General features: G+C 46.4%; 11 protein-coding genes across 11 annotated transcripts; 8 read left to right on the top strand and 3 right to left on the bottom strand.

The window, feature by feature from the left end:
* Positions 1-460: 460 nt before the first annotated feature.
* V865_005156 (uncharacterized protein) lies at positions 461-1,747 on the top strand (the record flags this gene model as incomplete). Its single annotated transcript, XM_066228929.1, has 5 exons — positions 461-685; positions 739-1,076; positions 1,138-1,311; positions 1,385-1,619; positions 1,691-1,747. The coding sequence occupies 5 exons, from the start codon at positions 461-463 to the stop codon at positions 1,745-1,747; spliced, it is 1,029 nt and encodes a 342-aa protein (XP_066085026.1).
* Positions 1,748-2,225: 478 nt separating this feature from the next.
* On the top strand, positions 2,226-3,360 carry V865_005155 (uncharacterized protein; the record flags this gene model as incomplete). Its single annotated transcript, XM_066228928.1, has 5 exons — positions 2,226-2,291; positions 2,356-2,545; positions 2,636-2,732; positions 2,825-3,182; positions 3,250-3,360. The coding sequence occupies 5 exons, from the start codon at positions 2,226-2,228 to the stop codon at positions 3,358-3,360; spliced, it is 822 nt and encodes a 273-aa protein (XP_066085025.1).
* Positions 3,361-3,429: 69 nt separating this feature from the next.
* Positions 3,430-4,460, bottom strand: V865_005154 (uncharacterized protein; the record flags this gene model as incomplete). The annotated part of the gene is made up of 5 exons (XM_066228927.1): positions 3,430-3,505; positions 3,563-3,861; positions 3,912-4,100; positions 4,143-4,168; positions 4,304-4,460. 5 exons carry the CDS (start codon positions 4,458-4,460, stop codon positions 3,430-3,432), a joined length of 747 nt encoding a protein of 248 aa, XP_066085024.1.
* A 732-nt stretch (positions 4,461-5,192) lies between these two features.
* V865_005153 (uncharacterized protein) lies at positions 5,193-6,615 on the bottom strand (the record flags this gene model as incomplete). The annotated part of the gene is made up of 3 exons (XM_066228926.1): positions 5,193-5,303; positions 5,368-6,323; positions 6,396-6,615. The coding sequence occupies 3 exons, from the start codon at positions 6,613-6,615 to the stop codon at positions 5,193-5,195; spliced, it is 1,287 nt and encodes a 428-aa protein (XP_066085023.1).
* Positions 6,616-6,816: 201 nt separating this feature from the next.
* On the top strand, positions 6,817-7,828 carry V865_005152 (uncharacterized protein; the record flags this gene model as incomplete). Its single annotated transcript, XM_066228925.1, has 4 exons — positions 6,817-7,080; positions 7,138-7,277; positions 7,320-7,562; positions 7,621-7,828. The coding sequence occupies 4 exons, from the start codon at positions 6,817-6,819 to the stop codon at positions 7,826-7,828; spliced, it is 855 nt and encodes a 284-aa protein (XP_066085022.1).
* A 211-nt stretch (positions 7,829-8,039) lies between these two features.
* On the top strand, positions 8,040-9,560 carry V865_005151 (uncharacterized protein; the record flags this gene model as incomplete). Its single annotated transcript, XM_066228924.1, has 3 exons — positions 8,040-8,515; positions 8,685-9,240; positions 9,297-9,560. 3 exons carry the CDS (start codon positions 8,040-8,042, stop codon positions 9,558-9,560), a joined length of 1,296 nt encoding a protein of 431 aa, XP_066085021.1.
* A 404-nt stretch (positions 9,561-9,964) lies between these two features.
* On the top strand, positions 9,965-10,804 carry V865_005150 (uncharacterized protein; the record flags this gene model as incomplete). Its single annotated transcript, XM_066228923.1, has 3 exons — positions 9,965-10,419; positions 10,472-10,643; positions 10,700-10,804. 3 exons carry the CDS (start codon positions 9,965-9,967, stop codon positions 10,802-10,804), a joined length of 732 nt encoding a protein of 243 aa, XP_066085020.1.
* A 47-nt stretch (positions 10,805-10,851) lies between these two features.
* V865_005149 (eukaryotic translation initiation factor 3 subunit E) lies at positions 10,852-12,538 on the bottom strand (the record flags this gene model as incomplete). The annotated part of the gene is made up of 6 exons (XM_066228922.1): positions 10,852-11,073; positions 11,130-11,238; positions 11,292-12,013; positions 12,139-12,292; positions 12,350-12,447; positions 12,515-12,538. 6 exons carry the CDS (start codon positions 12,536-12,538, stop codon positions 10,852-10,854), a joined length of 1,329 nt encoding a protein of 442 aa, XP_066085019.1.
* Positions 12,539-13,399: 861 nt separating this feature from the next.
* Positions 13,400-14,207, top strand: V865_005148 (uncharacterized protein; the record flags this gene model as incomplete). The annotated part of the gene is made up of 4 exons (XM_066228921.1): positions 13,400-13,532; positions 13,590-13,745; positions 13,794-14,115; positions 14,174-14,207. The coding sequence occupies 4 exons, from the start codon at positions 13,400-13,402 to the stop codon at positions 14,205-14,207; spliced, it is 645 nt and encodes a 214-aa protein (XP_066085018.1).
* A 98-nt stretch (positions 14,208-14,305) lies between these two features.
* On the top strand, positions 14,306-15,968 carry V865_005147 (uncharacterized protein; the record flags this gene model as incomplete). The annotated part of the gene is made up of 8 exons (XM_066228920.1): positions 14,306-14,335; positions 14,423-14,560; positions 14,617-14,716; positions 14,759-14,993; positions 15,039-15,144; positions 15,198-15,354; positions 15,403-15,785; positions 15,828-15,968. The coding sequence occupies 8 exons, from the start codon at positions 14,306-14,308 to the stop codon at positions 15,966-15,968; spliced, it is 1,290 nt and encodes a 429-aa protein (XP_066085017.1).
* Positions 15,969-16,425: 457 nt separating this feature from the next.
* Positions 16,426-16,986, top strand: V865_005146 (uncharacterized protein; the record flags this gene model as incomplete). The annotated part of the gene is made up of 3 exons (XM_066228919.1): positions 16,426-16,767; positions 16,879-16,891; positions 16,949-16,986. 3 exons carry the CDS (start codon positions 16,426-16,428, stop codon positions 16,984-16,986), a joined length of 393 nt encoding a protein of 130 aa, XP_066085016.1.
* Positions 16,987-17,038: the final 52 nt, after the last annotated feature.

Genomic DNA, 17,038 nt, shown 5'->3' with positions numbered 1-17,038 from the left:
TATAGGCAAATACAAGTTGGAAAGTCTCGTCACCTCGATACAAAGATACTCAGGACCGAAAAGGAACACAGCTTGCTGCTGGTCTTTCAAAAGTTTCGTTTTCATCTGGACAAGCAATAGATATTCCTGATATTGAGTATGAATAAACGTATTTGTGAACAGTTGAATAGAATATACATAAAATCTGGTGCATGACCGCTTGTGGAATCGCCTACCTACCTTAGTCTCTCGCTTGGCACGCATATCTGAAAACAGTCTCGAGCAGAGAAGAGGCCAATGAGGATATGAAGAGAACTGCCTGCCACAAGGGAGGTGTGATATCATAACTTAACGTACCTCGGCAGCCCAATTAAGCGAGATCTACAATAATACTGTCACACATGTTCTCAACCTTCATCAAATTGTTGAATGCTGTCCTCTCAACACTACAGTCAAGGCCAATCTATAGCATCACTGAAACATGACCAGAAGCAACATCCGCGTGGCAATCGCCCAAACAGCTCCTATCGTTGCGCCGGAGGGTCCAGCCAAATTAGAGAAACCTCACTCAACTTCTCCCTTCTCCACCATTGATCAGAATCTCATCGACGTTATAAGCTATGTTGAGAGAGCCGCGGCTCAAAAAGCGGATGTAGTAATCTTCCCAGAATACTTCTTACAAGGTATAGTGAACCAGAATAGACAGGTGAGTTTGACTTTGACCATGACCCATGACATGTGAGCTGACTGATCTATCAGTATCTCACATTCCCTTCCAAACACTTATTAACCTTCCTTCGAGATCTCGCCAAGACACATCGAATCGCTCTCTGTGGGACGATCGTACATGGTACAAGGGAAGAAGGTGCTGCTCCTATTCCCTCATCATCTCCATTCTCTCATATACCACTTCATACCAGTCATAAATCACCAAGTATAAGTCCAGCTCAATTAGAATGGGGGAAATACCTCGAGGCTCATCCTCTATCGACCGAGGAAAGTGCTCAGCCTACTCTGTATAATACTGCTTTCTTCATTGATGATGAAGGGGAGGTTGTTGGAGAGTATACTAAGAAAAACTTATGGCATCCTGAGAGGTGAGTGCGTGGCTTCGTAGCACATGGCTTGGCCGAGAGTGGACTGAAAAATACGCTACAGGGATTACATCACTCCGGGAGAAGAAGATCATAAAGTATTTGAAACGAAATGGGGTAAAATAGGAATGATGATTTGCTGGGATATGTCTCATCCATCTCATGCGCAGGAACTAGCCAGTCAAGGTGCGGATATCATCTTCGCTCCTACTTTTTGGTATGCTACAGATAGTGAACCGTGAGTAGTATATATTCCCCTTTGAGGCAATGCTACAAAACAAACAGTACTGACTAGCTATCTATTCGCTTAGGGCTATACACAAATATGAACATGATCCTCAATACGAACATAACATGGTTCAATCTCTCTGTTTCGCACGATGTGCAGAGACAGAAACGGTATGGGTCATGTGTAATGCTGGTGGGGATCCTCTTGAGGGATTTATGGGTGGAAGTGGTGCTTGGGTCCCCCTGCGAGGAAAGGTAGCGAGCTGTGAAGTAGAATCAAAGCTGGAGATAGTGGATATCGATTTAGGTGTTTTGAAGGTGAGCTCGGGATACATACAAGTATGCAATGGAATATCGCTGATGTCTATCTACTCGATGATCCGATGTAGGTCTCGAGAGAGCTGTACAAGGTCAGAGAAGATGCTGCCAAAAGATTGTGTACATGAGTACTGTACATACGATTCGGTGATCTTAATCAGGTTCTCATGCATGACATATAAACTCATTGACTCTCCCACTGATTACTCATCGGAACTGTTTCCAACATACCAATCACGAAACATCATGAAGGGGAATTACCTGAAATGGCAATTCGGCGAAGAATCTCGGTGATCTTTCGAGCCGTCGGACATTGAAATCAGATGTCCGATTATGCTATAGGACGTCTTTGTGGTAACGATGGATAGGTATTTCCCATTGATGACAAAGAGATGGGATTATTATCATGACCAAGATTATGCTTTCATGACGTGAACATGCTGACATGATTACAATCATGATAAGATATAAATAATTGCCTTCAAGATGGGAAACAAGATATGATAACTCAACAACGAATCGCCAGAGCATACTGAATACTATAACTCAAGTACTACAGTTCCAACCTCAGCACAGACGCATACAACAGCAATAGACATCTATAAAATGGCTGCCAGACAAACAATCCTAGTCATCGGTGCTACAGGTAAACAAGGCTCAGCCACTATCAAGGTATGTCAAGGTACCGTAACGTGGACCAATCTGAAGGTATACTGATCGCCCATTTGCATCACAGGCCTTGGATCAATCCAAGTTCAAGATCCTTGCTGCTACACGAGATGCCTCGAGCGAGAAAGCCAAAGCATTGGGTGTAGACCTGGTAGAAGGTTCTCTTGAGAATCCCGAGAGTCTATTTGACAAAGAGCCAATTCATGGTGTTCTTTTGGTTCTCGCCAATATAGATCCGGAAAGTCACTTACAAGAAGGTAAGTTGAGTGATCTCCTTGATTGTCCTGTCTACCTCGGTTAAATTGGCTCATGTGTTAAAATCTGTTGGATTGGATTTGGACTTGTAGGTCTCGCTATTGTCAATGCTGCTGCCAAACATGGTGTCAAGCATTTCGTATACTCTAATGGTGATTATTGTGGAAAAGCAGATACAGGTATTCCCTTGTGAGTTGAGAAGTTCACACCCACATACACAAACCTCAGATGGAAGGTTCCGTCAGATTAGCTTACTGTGCACCTACTCCATTACGAGATAGCTTCGAAGCTAAGAGAAAGATCGAAAATGAGGTTAAAGCTCAATCTTTCCAATGGACAATTCTAGGTCCAGTAGGATTTATGGAAAATTTCTTTTGGCCACTTTATCTAGATCAAGTTTCGACCACCTGGAAACAGTCCCCTCATCCGACTTACAAACTCATCGCTACTTCTGATATCGGTAAGATCGCTGCTGAGGTGTTCGCCAACCCCGATCGATTTGCGGGCAAGAAAATCAACATCGTAGGAGACGAGTTGACTCCTGATGAAATCATCAGTATTTGGAAGGAAGTCACCGGTCAGACTTTACAAGCTGAGGAGACTCCAGTGTTTCCCCCTTTTATTGCTCCTGCTTTCAAGGTCAGTCGCCTATCACATGATAGAAATACAGAAAGTAGCTAACGTCAACCTTCTTCACCATATACAGTTCTTCGATGATAATCAATTCGAAGCTGATGTGTCGGAGAACAAAAATCTCTTCCCTTTCCTCACCGACTTTAAATCCTGGTTACAACAAACTCCTTTCGCCAAGAAATAAAGGGCGATTGATTGTAATGTATCGTCAATATGCATGTTTTCGTATAGCACAACAACACAACCATCTCGCTCATAACCATAAAAATCGTTTAAAGGCATAATCCATTTTATCCAAAATTGAAGTCGCCGATTCAGCTTCCGCCAGACTATGTACATGAACCATACATCAGCCAGTGCTGGTCTACGCTTACTACTGTGCTCACCTTACAATATCCTTTTCTACAATAAGCTCTTCATCTTTACAGACTTCTGCAATCTGCTTTACAGCATTATTGACAGACTCTTGACATGTGCCTTCATCACTCGTATGACCTGGTATAGCTTTGAAAGCGTAGAACTCAGTCACGTCTGGGTCGATGAGCGCATGCTTCACAGAAGGCTTAGGTGTTCCAGGTGTAGGTGTACTATCTTGGGGTACCGAGGGGAGTTTATTCCTCAACGAATAAGTGCTATAACGTGTTGATTCGTTGGTAGGCGAAAAGTTTACGAGGAAACCGTAATTCTGCAGACTGGAAATCAGCGATGTACTTTACCAAGTTAAGGATGACTCACCTCTTTGGGATCACGACTAGCTTCTTGCAGCGTAGATAGGATATATGCACCTGATATATCAGCATAGACCTTGATAAAAAGGGACATACCTTTTTGAATCGATGTGATCGATTTCAGTGGGATCCGGGTGAATTCCATGACCTTTTCGAGCGAATAGTTAAACGAAACGACATATATCGCCTCACGTGTCTGTACGGTACGTCAGCAGAGCAACTTGTATACACAACTCACCAGAAGAAGGACCTTTTCCTCTAAACCTGGACTAATCTTCACACTTCTAGCATCGGGAGAAAGAAGGGTCCATCCATTGATCCTTTCCTCACCATCGTTCAACACCCGTGCAGAGCAAGTTTCGACTGACGTCAGTAACGCTCAAATAGGTCTAGACTCACTCGCAACCGATCGTATTCGTGAAAGCTTGACAACGCTTGCAGCGTCTGTACTATTCAAAGTCTGGAGGAACTCGCTAAAGACGGATAGATTCCGGTGACCAAGGAGGAAGGAGATGACAGCTTGCGCGAAGAAGTCTGATACGGCTCCATAGAACATTCGACTGATCGAGCTTACACCGTCGTGAAGCTATATCTCAGCAAGGTCCTCACTTCGTGGAAACTCACCATTCCGCTGAAATCCCTCTTTCCCGTCCGCACAAAATCTCCTTTCAGCGCTGAGGTATGTGCATAGCACAGGCTGATCGTATCTCCGTTATTTGCCCAGACTACCTGTCAGCGGAAACTACATCTAGAGTCACTCACTATCATTGAATATGTTCTCTATGATGGACCCCTCAGCCTTCAGTCCCAGTTGGGTAAGCATGTTTGTCAGGACCCTTCTGGCTAACGCCGATTGGACCACGTTGGTACGATCAAGACAATCGATGCAACTAATTGTTAGCGTAAGCTACATGGTGAACGACTTACTTTGTCCTGAACGCTCCTTCCTGTTCTCTGATCGCTTCACCTTGAAGTGTCCACAAGTACCCCATAGAACCAAGATCCACCGAATCCACCAGCTCCGATATATTTTCCCATTTCATGCCATGACATTTCGCGTGGAAGTCGAAAGGGACATATCTGATTGTCAGCGGGGATCAAAACGGTAAGACTCACTTGATGTCACTTCTTTCGAGGGAATCTACTAAGTCCCGATACCCATTCGTGACCACACCTTCTTTTCCTTCTTGTTCTGACAGGTTGATGATGGTCTGGCGATCAGCGCAAACTTACAATGATGGAACTCACTATTGGACCATATCGAGATGTCAAGTCGTTGAAATGCAAATTAGCTACAGCAGAAGTCTGGTCGACGGGTTCGTTGAGTACAGGAGGCGGTTTCATCGAATATGGCGATTGAGACCACCTCAGAGGGATGGATCCTCGTACTTGCACAAAGCTGAACAGGGATGATTTCCCCTCAACCTAAATCTTAGCATTGACATTGGACGTTTGGTACTCACCTTAGCTCGTACGATCATCTCTGTTTCAACCATATTTGCGACATGCCCTTCATCGTCGATCCCTCGTCTCTGATATCTAAGACCTGCTCTATCTCTACTACGCCTTGAGATCACTACGAGATCTAATGGTACGGCTCCAAGCGACGTTTCGGGTTCTAAGGGATTGGGAGGTATAGGGATTGTGAAAGATGCTGATTGTACCCAACCCTGCATCATCGGTATGACATAAGCATGTAGACCTAGATCGATGAAGTCTTTCATGAGGTATTCGTTCCAGAAGAAACGTCGATCCGTTCTTCGCCAGAGCGGCACTTGTATATCTGGTTCGACAAAGTCATCCTCGCATAAGTTGTGTCGAGGTAAGGTACTTGAAGGTGAAGGGGGAAAGAGGGAACCTTCTCTAGGGATAAGATGGGTCAAGGCGGTGTTAGAAGCATTGCGCTGAGCGAGTATCTTTCGCTTGTGCTGTAGTGAGTGTGTCAGGTCGAAATCGTATGAAAAGAAGAATCCGTTACTAAATTCGCGAATGATCTGTCGAACGATCTTCGCTTCGAGCTCTTCTCGCTGTGGTGGATCGTCCGGCAAGGGTTCATTCGTCTTTGGGTCGTTTGGCTGTTTCTTACGTAGCTTTGGCATGAATTTGGTCCATTCTCGTGTTTTGGCTGGTAAAGGAGTTTCATCTGCTTCTGGTGTATCCTCATCATCGGATGAGCTCTCTTCTGATCCGCCTTTAGCTGTGTTCGCTGCACTTCGAAGAGGAAGGGTTATACTCCATCGTGATTTTGCTTTTGGTTGACGAGATACCTGAATATCTAGTAATTTTTTATGGGCCTTGAGAGCGATGTCATGATTGAGCGGAATAGCATGTATATCTTCGAGAGTAAACACCTCATGAGAGCTTGTAGCTTCATTTCGAGATTCATCGTGCACGTCATGACAAGGAAATAGTGGTGTCGCTGGGCGAGGTAGGAATACGAGGAGATACGATGCTACGATATTAGCGATGTACACGAGGACATTTCACTCACTGTCCCATAGCCGAACTATTCCTAGGACACCACCGAGCACCACTTCTCCTGGTTCGCAATCGATAGTCTCCACTTTGCCTTTGACTCCCCATCTGATCAACACACCCTCTCCATTCTCTGGTGCGAGCGTGACACCATCATCCGTGATCGCTAGCTTGATTTGACGATGTATTCGAGGTGGCAGCGGTGGTACAGTGAATCTAGGAGGTAATGCTGTCATCGCTTGCGGTGTCTATTGGATAATATGTACAAAGTATAATAACTGAATCAAGACAGCTGAAAGGAGAAGACTTGAAAAATGAGATGTTTGTTGATGGGATCACCTCCACTCATAGTATGACGTCGTAGAAATAATGTATAGATGCACACTTAATTTGCAGTAAACCACTCCCCATGTACGAATATACACAATCCACTCAAAATGCCTCCTATATCACCTCAGCAGCTACGGAGGGTCTATGATATCCTTGCAGAGAGGGAATATATCAGACTACGGACAAGTCAGGTCGCTCGACCATCTGCAGAACAAGCATTTTACTCGGTCCGCAATTCGCTGAGTCACAGAGCAGACAATCGATATTCCAACATCCTAGCGTACGATCGTACAGCCGTATCTGTCGAGGGCGAATATCTCAATGCGAATGTAGTCACAGATGGGAAAGGTGGTGAATGGATAGCTGCTCAGGTAGGCGACAACCGATTCCATGTTTATCTTGTTCGATTCGCTTATGCTCCTTTTCAGGCCCCCCTACCACGGACCTTTGATACCTTCTTTCGCGCTTTATATCTAGGTTCAGCCACGGGTAGAAGGTCAGGCAATGCTATCTTGGTGCAATTGACAGGATGGGAGGAGAGGGGTATGCTAAAGGCAAATCCATATATGTGAGCTGGCGCTTAGCAATGACATGGGCTGATGTTGAACAGGGATCACGTAATGGATCACCTCCCCCTCAAGATTGTCAAGCAGCAGCGACGAGACGAAATCTCATGCGATGTCACTGAGATACTTCTTGGCGCAGACACGCCCGTCAAAGTTCATCATTACCATTTTGACTCATGGCCTGATCACGGTGTACCTCGGGGTCAAGGCGTGGAAGCTCTAAGTAAGTTAGTAGATGAGATACAACAAAGGAAGGATAGTCTAGACTGTGAAGTTTGGGTTCATTGGTGAGCTATAATCTAACTGCCCCACCGCTCCATTGCTGATGGTCATGTTTGCGATTAGCTCTGCGGGAGTTGGAAGGACAGGAACATTTATTGCTCTATCCTCTCTGCGGCAGCCTGGTCTACCCAAACAGTCCTCGCCACTTGGTCCGCTTCCCAAAGAACTCTCAGAGGATGTAGTAGCCCAGACTGTGGATGTGATTCGGGAGTGTCGTGGGATATTGGTGCAGACACCTGAGCAGTTGGGGTTGATCTATGAGATGCAGTAGTATCAGGCTACTTTCCCACGGTGGCATGTGATGTGTTTTGTCTATGTTATCGATATTACCCGAAGTTTGATTCGTTCCTTGGGATCCTCGCTGTAAACCGGAGACAACCATCACAATTCCAAAATTATTTCTTGTATCTTGGGTCGATTTGTCTGATCTCTACACACCCGTACAGCCCTTGCCCATCTCACCTCCCGTCCACTTTTCAACAATGGCCTCGGCTGGTCTACCAAGAGGACTTTGGGGCGCTGTACGATCTCAGTTCACTCCCATCGTTTCCAGATCGTCGATCGCCCCAATCGCCTCTCCCTCCACCCTCCGTGCATTCTCTTCCTCATCTGCGCAATCGCTTCGAAATGTCAATGCAAGACCTCAGCCATTCAAATTACCATATTTCACTCCTTCTTCCAGATCGACCTTCTTCTATCCATCATACAGCTTCTCTTTCCCTCGTTCAGTGACAACTGCCCCATCTCTACCTGAAATACCTCGCTCGTTACCTTACTGGCTATATGGTTGTTCCGCTTTAGTGTTTGGCATCGTGGTGATCGGTGGTGTCACTCGTCTCACGGAATCCGGTCTTAGTATTGTAGAATGGCAACCTTTCAAAGGTGTGATTCCTCCTATCACAGCTGCAGAGTGGGACGCTGAATGGGAGAAGTACCGCGTATCCCCAGAAGGTGTTATGTGAGTTCTACTATGCACGCGGACTATGCTGATCTGTTAGGATGAACTCGAAAATGGATATACACGAATTTAAGAAGATCTTCTATATGGAATGGGCACATCGTATAGCAGGACGAGCTCTCGGTTTAATGTAAGTTCCTACTCTTATGGGACCATGACTGATAAACAGATTTGTCATTCCCGCTGCCTACTACGTGGCTCGATATAAACTTCCTCGACCCATACCCGCCAAACTCGCACTTATCGGACTCGGTATCGGATTCCAAGGTTTCCTCGGTTGGTGGATGGTCAAATCAGGTTTAGATCAGGAAATTGTCGAGACGAATTCTGTTCCTCGAGTATCTCAGTATCGACTTGCCGCTCACTTGACTGCTGCTTTCCTGCTCTACCTTGGTATGCTCTCGACAGCTATCGGTATACAGCGTGATGTCAAATTGTTCAATAACCCCAGCATCGTCTCTCAGCTATCCTTGCCTTCTGTCAAGAAATTTCGAGGTATGGTTCATGGTGCGGGTATGATGGTTTTCCTCACCGCTGTTACTGGTGCATTCGTCGCTGGTCTAGATGCTGGGTTGGTCTACAATGAATGGCCATTGATGGGCGGTCGGATTATGCCTCCTACGGATGAGCTCCTCGATGAGCATTACACCCGAGGTGGTACCAAATCTATTTGGAGGAATTTCTTGGAGAACCCCGTCACTGCTCAATTCGATCACCGTATGCTGGTGAGTCGAGCAAAACGTTGGACGAGCAATAATGATATACTGACATTCATATACAGGCCTACACTACATTCGGTCTTGTCGTCTCTCTACCATTCGTTGCTCGAAAGTTGCCATTTGCTTCCACACGCCGTTTGGCTGGTCTGACTGCAGCTGCAGCGGTCACCCAGGTTACACTAGGTATAACAACCCTACTTTATCTTGTGCCCATACCCCTCGCTGCCATGCATCAAGCGGGCAGTGTAGTTCTCCTTACTTGTATCATGGCTCTCGGTGGTTCTCTGAGGCGTCCGAGTCGGATGCTCAAACATCTACGTAGATAGTCGATTCGTACCAACATCTGTATTATACCCATTGCATGCATTCCCCACTTTTCACAGAAACGATTGCCGTTACATGCACCTTCAACGTGTACTTGGAGATTGATAGTTCAAGTGTTTCTCGCATACTCAGTGGGCCGTTATGGCGAATAGACGGTGCATACCCCTTAATTACCTGAATTACAGGTTTGTAATCGGTATCGCAAATCTGGTTACAAACTTACCGTAGAATTGTAATCGACATTACAAACCCCGAAATTTCAGTTGCTCGTAACGTTTTTCATCAATTCGTTCATTCTTTCATCGTCCAACCCTTCCATTTGACCAATTGCGACCTTATTCATCCATTCAGAAGCCACTACATCCTCACAAAACCCCGTCACCTGTCATAGTCTCTCCGACACACCATGGGCAGATCTAAACCCCGTACTAACAAACGACCTCCTCCCAAATCCCGCCTTCCTACGACTTTACCAGCATTACCATACCCTAATTCCGAACCCTCTGAATCCACTTTCTCAACTGCTCTTTCCAACTGGTCTGCCAATGCTCTTGGTAGACTCGACAATATACCCAAACTCACACAATCCCAGCTCACAGCACTCACGGGTGCAGCTGCCGGCATTGGCGAAGCCAACTTCTTAGCAAACCCTGCCAACATCCCTCCACAATCTTACAACCCTAATTTACCGATCGATCTTCCTGCAAGTCTCGCTGCTCTATTCGAGGCTAAACTCACATTAGACAGGGAGAAGGCAAAGCTGCTGAGGATGCAGCAAGAGCTAAAAGGCCAGAAGGAGGAACAGGAGCGTCCAAAGGGGAAAGCCGTAGCTGTAGTAGAGGAGGAATGTACTTGCGGAAGGTGAGCGAGATGCTTCCCTCAAATGAATGTAGCTGATTCCATCTTACTGTAGGAGCCACTCGTACCCACCTTCTGAGCACTCCGAATGTGAATACGAGTGCGAGGAAGATTGCGATTGCGATTGCCATTCGTATATCGACGAGTACGATCATACCTGTGATCACGAGTATGATGAACAGGAGGATCCACCGAAGAGACCCCTGGCAGAAGATCCGGAAAGACTAGTGGGTGTATCGTTAATTTAGGCAGATGAGAGGCAGTGCTGACAGTATAACATTAGGATGAGACAGTACGGGAATTGTTCAATTGGATAAAAGCTGTGGTATGGACAATAGAGCAAGCTGCGATAGTATCAGGACGGCGGAACTGGAGTCAACCGAAATGATATATATGGTATGCTATGTACATGCGCATGATCTCTATGAGAAAAGACTAAGCTGCAACCTCCTCCCTGGCTGGTGCTCCACCTCGAGTTCTTCCACCTCGTCCACCTCTACCACCACGCTCCCCTCGCTCCCCTCGTTCGCCTCGAGAATCTCCTGCACTACTTTGCATGGCAAATTGAATGGCTTGAGATCGGAAAGCAAGACCTCTTGTGGTTTCGATCAGAGTCGCTGTTGGTGTAGCATGTGGTCGAGTAATGTGAAGCATGTTCTGCAGAAGGTCAGGTCAGCGATGTTGTCACACCATTTACGGACTGAGATGCTCACCTCCTTCAAATCGATCTTGGCCTCTACTCCCATTCGTGAATCTCTAATCAAGTTGACAATCCATTTCTCACCCTCTTCATTAGTCAAATTGAGTGTCTTGGACAATTCACTATAAACAGAGTCAGCCTATGACCGACATGTTGTAGTGTCACATGCACTTACCCGATATCTATCCTTCGATGTATCCTGCAGAAAACCTCACTTATCAACCATCTAGCATTCTCCACAAATTCATCCGCGAATCCTGAGAGGAAGAAATCCGATCGTACGACACTCTCTGCTACTGTCAATCGTTTCTGAGCTTGGTTGAGGTCGAAGTCAACAAACAAATCCTTCAGGAACCCGGTGACTGGATCAGAGTATTGATATTCCTCCATCTGAACGATTTTGGTCAATTCCTTGACGTGATCTCGGTTTCCTCGGGTACCAGCAGGTCTGGGTGCTCGACGTGAGATTATGGCAGCGGCGACGAGGTATCGAAGGAGGTGAGGGCATGACGTCTGTATCGTATTGAGGTAAGCGGGGGAAAGGAACATGTCGAGTAATCCTTGACAACCTTGACCCTCGCCGAGGTTGAAGAAGACGAATAATGACCAGTGGAGTAACCATGTTCTGGCTTGTAGTTGGGCTAAAGGTTTGGCCATCGATGTTCCGTGAGGGTTGTCGATAGCATCTCGTAAATCTTTTATCTCCACCAAAGCAGCCTCCCATTCTCCTGACAGGATATTGGACGACAATTTACCCCAGTGAGCGGAAATGTTGAGATCAAGGGAAGGAGAGAATATCAGGAAGTGGTAAAGGAAGTTGGCAGCAGGAGCATAAGCACCGAGGGTGTATTGATATTGACCAAAGTGGTACAAGGCATTGATTTGATCGATATCAATCTGATTGTCAGCGACAGCATATAAGATTATCAACTCACGTTATATTCTGATCTCAGCAGATCCAAATTCTTATCCTTGTCTACACCACTTCTCAGCTTTGCAACAGCATCTGGATCCTCTATCACCTTCATCACTGGTTGAGCCTTCTCCTGCAATTCTTGATATTTGGCTGTCGCTTCTTCTCTCAATTTGGCAAAATCCCTCGACTCTCCTGTCTTAGCTTGCTCATGTAGCTGTTCGACGTAGTCGACCATATTGGTCCCTTTGACGAGGTCATACCTACAACGGGATAATATAAGCGAGATAGCAATTGACAGATGACTGATGAACACTTACTGAGCTTTAGCTAATTGCTCAGCAGGGAAGATGGCGATATCTGAAAGGTGATTGAGGAGGGGGATGGCAAGATGTCGGTCGAGGTGAGGGATGAGTTTCTACAAGTATCATCAACAACAGATCAGCGGGAACGCACACCAGGCAAGGTGAGGCTGGTTGACTAACTTGTGTGAGGTCGTATTCGGCCATTTTGAACGGTGTCGAGATGCCTTGGATTTGAGACGAGTATTTGAGAGAAAGAAGAGGGTGATCTGCAGCGCAAGACGTCTGCTTTTTGGGAGTTTGCTGATTAGAATGCAGCCGGCCGCACTCTACTGGGCGTATGTGGTAAGGGCGATGATGACGGTGAGGACGATAGCGATTGAGGCTGTCAAGAATGGACTGTGATAGTCAACAGTTCAACAATGCTGAGAACAATAAATGAACAACGAGAAATCCCAGCTCGAAAACATAACACCGCAAACCCCGATGATGGAGATCAATGTGGCAGACACATGGTCAGTCAGTCACCATGGGTGTATCGTGCAATCGCTGTCGGCGATGTCCGAGTCGAGCAACCATACGAACTCTGAGGCATAAACGTGATTAACGGTCAACGATATCAAGCACAATGCACGTTCTATCTTCCTATTCAATGATTCTTGTTCAGCCCTGCTACCTCGTACCACGACCTGGTTCCTGTCCAATATATGAACTGCATGTGCTGATCATCACTCCACCTTGATCACTGTTATCGCTCATGCCCTTCTGCCATAAAAGTCTTGGCATTATCTCTATTTCCATCCCGGTCTTTTGGTCCCTGGTGTCAACGAACGGTCTCTCTCCATCTTGTGTGCGGACCAACCAAATCTCTATGCGTCTCTCGAGCAACACGCACGTGTCTCTCTCTCGTAGTGGGCCTCGTCGTTCGCTCTTCTCATCCTCAACTCGATCCATAATCCACAGTGTAAGAGTTTACTGACCCCATTAGCTCCGCACTATATATATAGTCAACCATGTCAGAGGTAGCCTCCCGGGTACTCTTCTTCAACCATCAAGTCCTCAATAAAAATGGTGTACGCTGCGCTTCTTTTAGGTGCTCTCGTCGCCGCACCAGCGTTCGGACAAACTTTCCGAAGGACCGCAGCTTGTCCTCAATTGGGTTGTGTTTTCCCTCCTGATCAGACTGACTTTATTGCCGGTCGTGAGTATCAGTGCGTTATACTTGAGGTGTGCTTCCACTGAAACTTCTCCTGTATAGAAACCTTCGATCTTCGAATTGAAGTCCAAGCGCCTGCAAACGGATCTGAAGCTTATAACAATGGTCAAGTTGATGAGAACTTCTCAATTAAGATCGGCGGTCAAGGAGCAGAACTAGTCGATGCTGCTCAATTCTTCGGCTTGAGTGATCCTGAGGGTGAGCTGTGCCAACCTTAGACCGTGAGCTATACTGACTCCACCACAGCTGAAAAATACAATTTCACCTACTACGAGGATTTGTTTGCTGAGGACGCTCATGCCCCCACTCCTGTCAACGTAATCGCCAAGTCGTACCGAAACTTGCAATTACATACCCCTGGGACCTACGAGGTCGTTTTGACCTACAACAATGGTGAAACTACCAAAGCCACCTGGACCGTGGCTGACCTCGCCGAAAAGAAGAAGGCAAAGAACGTCATCTTCTTCGTTGGAGACGGTATGGCCGGATCTATGCTGTCAGCCGCTCGTCTTCTCGGTCACAAGACCATCAACGGTAAATACCAATCCAAGCTTAAGCTTGACGAGGCGTGAGTTCTACCGCAACTCACTGACCACCCTATACTTCGCTAACTTGAGCTGTGACAGTCCCGGATACGGATCTCAGATGACTCATTCGTAGGTTCTCAAGTAAACAGGACAAGGCTGATAATTCCAAGGCTCGACTCTTTCATTACCGATTCTGCCAACTCTGCTTCAGCCTTGTTCTCTGGCAAGAAGATGACTGTCAACGGTCTCAACGCATACACTGTGAGTCACTCAAATCAAGAGAATGTCTGTAACATTTGCTGATATGCATGTTCCATAGGAGTAAGTTCTGAAAGACGGTAACATAAGCTGATCCAAAACAGCTCGACGGGTAAAGCTTATGGCGACCCTAAAGTTGAAACCATCTTCGAGATGTTCCGAAGAATTGAAGGTGGTCAAGTCGGTGTTGTCAGCAAAGCTTATATCGCCGACGCAACTCCTGCTGCGGTCTGTACTCATACCGTGAGTTACTCCATGAGCTATCCACGAGCTAATCATCGCAGAGTCAAAGGTCTCAATACACCGCTATCATCGAGCAATATCTTAGTGGGGTCGCCGGTAATTACTCCTGGTTCCCTTGGGAAGGTCTTGATCTTCTGTTCGGTAAGTTATGCTTCTGAACTATATATAAGCTGACATCTACAGGTGGTGGTGGTGAAAACTTCTTACCCGGACCTGGAAATGGCAATGTCTCCCAATTCGACCGATGGGCGTCGGAGGGCTACCAAGTCGGCTACACGAAGACTGAACTCGAGGCTTTCGACAACGCTCAACGAGCTCTTGGTATCTTCACTCAAGGTAACATCAGCACTTGGCTCGATCAAAATGTCTACACTGATCTCTTAGATCTTGCTGTCACACCTCAAGGACAGCGAGGAGCGTGAGTGATCTACTGGCGGGAATTGCACTGATATTTCTTATATAGTCGTGATCAACCAGGTCTAAAGGAAATGACCCTCAAGGCTATTGATATACTCCACACCCGATCGAAGGAGCGAAACACCGGTTTCATGCTTATGTCCGAAGCCGCTGTGAGTTACAAGCAAGACATCGTCTCGACCTCCGCTGACAAGATCGTCGCTAGCTCATCGACAAAGAGATGCACGTTCTTGACATCGACCGAGCTCTCGGTGAAGTCCTTGAACTCGATGACACCGTCCGAGCTACTCTCAAACACCTTGAAGAGATTGGCGAACTCGATGACACTCTCATTGTCGTTACCGCCGATCACGGTCACGGATGTAAGTGTAGCACACAGCTGACGGAAACACAGAGCTGATATCTCGTAGTCGATGTATTTGGATCTGCCGATACCAAATATCTTCAACAACAAAATTCGGATCGGGCCAAAAGAAGTGCTATCGGAACATATCAAAACTCTGGTCTCTCAGCTTACCAAGTACCTCAAGATGTCCTTGCCAACAATCATACCATCTTCCAAAGTCCACAAGGTGATGGTTTCCCAGTGACATGGGACCCAAGATACACCATTGCTCACGGTTGGGCTGCCATCCCCGATCACCGAGAAGACTTCGAAGTCAACAAAGACCATGAAAGAGTTCCTGCTGTTAAGAACACCACAGGCTATTTCTTCAACCCCGAGGATAACCAACGTGGTTTCGCCATGACTGGTAACTTGGGAACTGGCGAGGGGCAAGGTGTACACTCTTTAGTAAGTCTCGAAAATGTATATACCAGTCACTGACAATGACAGGTTGACGTCCCCGTTTACGCTTTCGGTCCTGGTCACGAGTACTTCCGAGGTGTCATGAACAGTCCAGATCTCGCTTTCAAAGTTGCCTTGGCACTGGATCTTGGGAAAAACTCCAATGTCACTACCTCTTACAGGAAGTAGGCGAGCTTCCGTCCCAGGATTGACTAAATGAACATCATCTAGAGAGATAGACAGAAAGTACATAAAAAGATATTATAATTTTGATATATTACAAAAGAAACACTACGATTCAAATGTCGTTAGCTATAATGAGATAGAATACAATGAGATAGAATACAATGAGATAGAATACAATGAGATAGAATACAATGAGATGAAATCAGAGACGGTCTCAAGGGTTCGGTGCTTATAATTGTCTTATTCAATGCAATGGCAGAACATGCATGCATTGATGATCGATACACTGCTATCTCATGACCAGCATTTGCTCACGTCGTTAATCACGTCGCCCACGTGGGGATTTCGGTGTGGAGGACTCGCTGTATCGTGTATCTTGATGCCAGTTCAATATTTTCGATAGCATTCAAGAAGTTACACCTCTCTGTTCGTTGCTGTACCATACCAAACGCTCACAGCAATGCCTCAACCTAATTTCAACCTTCCAGAGTACTTCGCCCTTCATTCCTATCTATCCGCATTACTATGCGGCGCCTCCGTGCTTCTCCCTCGTTCTACCCCTTGGTTCGTGGGCGACGCTGCTCAATCATCTTCGACCGATAGACCTGAATATGCGTTCCTGACCCCATTGACCTCTCGCCCGCTGGTGACAATGGTCTGGGATAACGTGGGCATGCTGATCTGTATGTCATGGTGGGGTTCCATCATGCGGAGATGGTCGCAGGCCGCGCCCTCAACGGCGACTGTTGCAAATGAAGAAGCGATCAGCGAAAGAGCTAGTAGGAACAGGCGAATGTTGAACGTGAGTCCAAAGCTTGTAGTACATTGCTGACATCGTAGAGAATCGGTGAATGTTCGGCGTCGACCCTAGTGGCAAGTGTGGTGTTATATGTTTTGATCAATGCCCTTGGAGCTCCCCTTGACAGGTGAGTACTCGTTTCTGTGATCGATCCAGTCAAGACTAAACCAAATTCCCTTCTCAGTCATCACCTACACACGTTTCTACTCTCCCTGCATGTAGCAATCCTCACCGTGTGGCCAACGGTGCATGCTTTGGGTGTACCGTCCATCTT

Source organism: Kwoniella europaea, chromosome 1 (genome assembly GCF_036810445.1).
Source record: "Kwoniella europaea PYCC6329 chromosome 1, complete sequence".
NCBI lineage: Eukaryota > Fungi > Basidiomycota > Tremellomycetes > Tremellales > Cryptococcaceae > Kwoniella > Kwoniella europaea.
The sequence above is the reverse complement of the archived record's forward strand: the minus strand, read 5'-3'. Positions and strand labels throughout refer to the sequence as shown.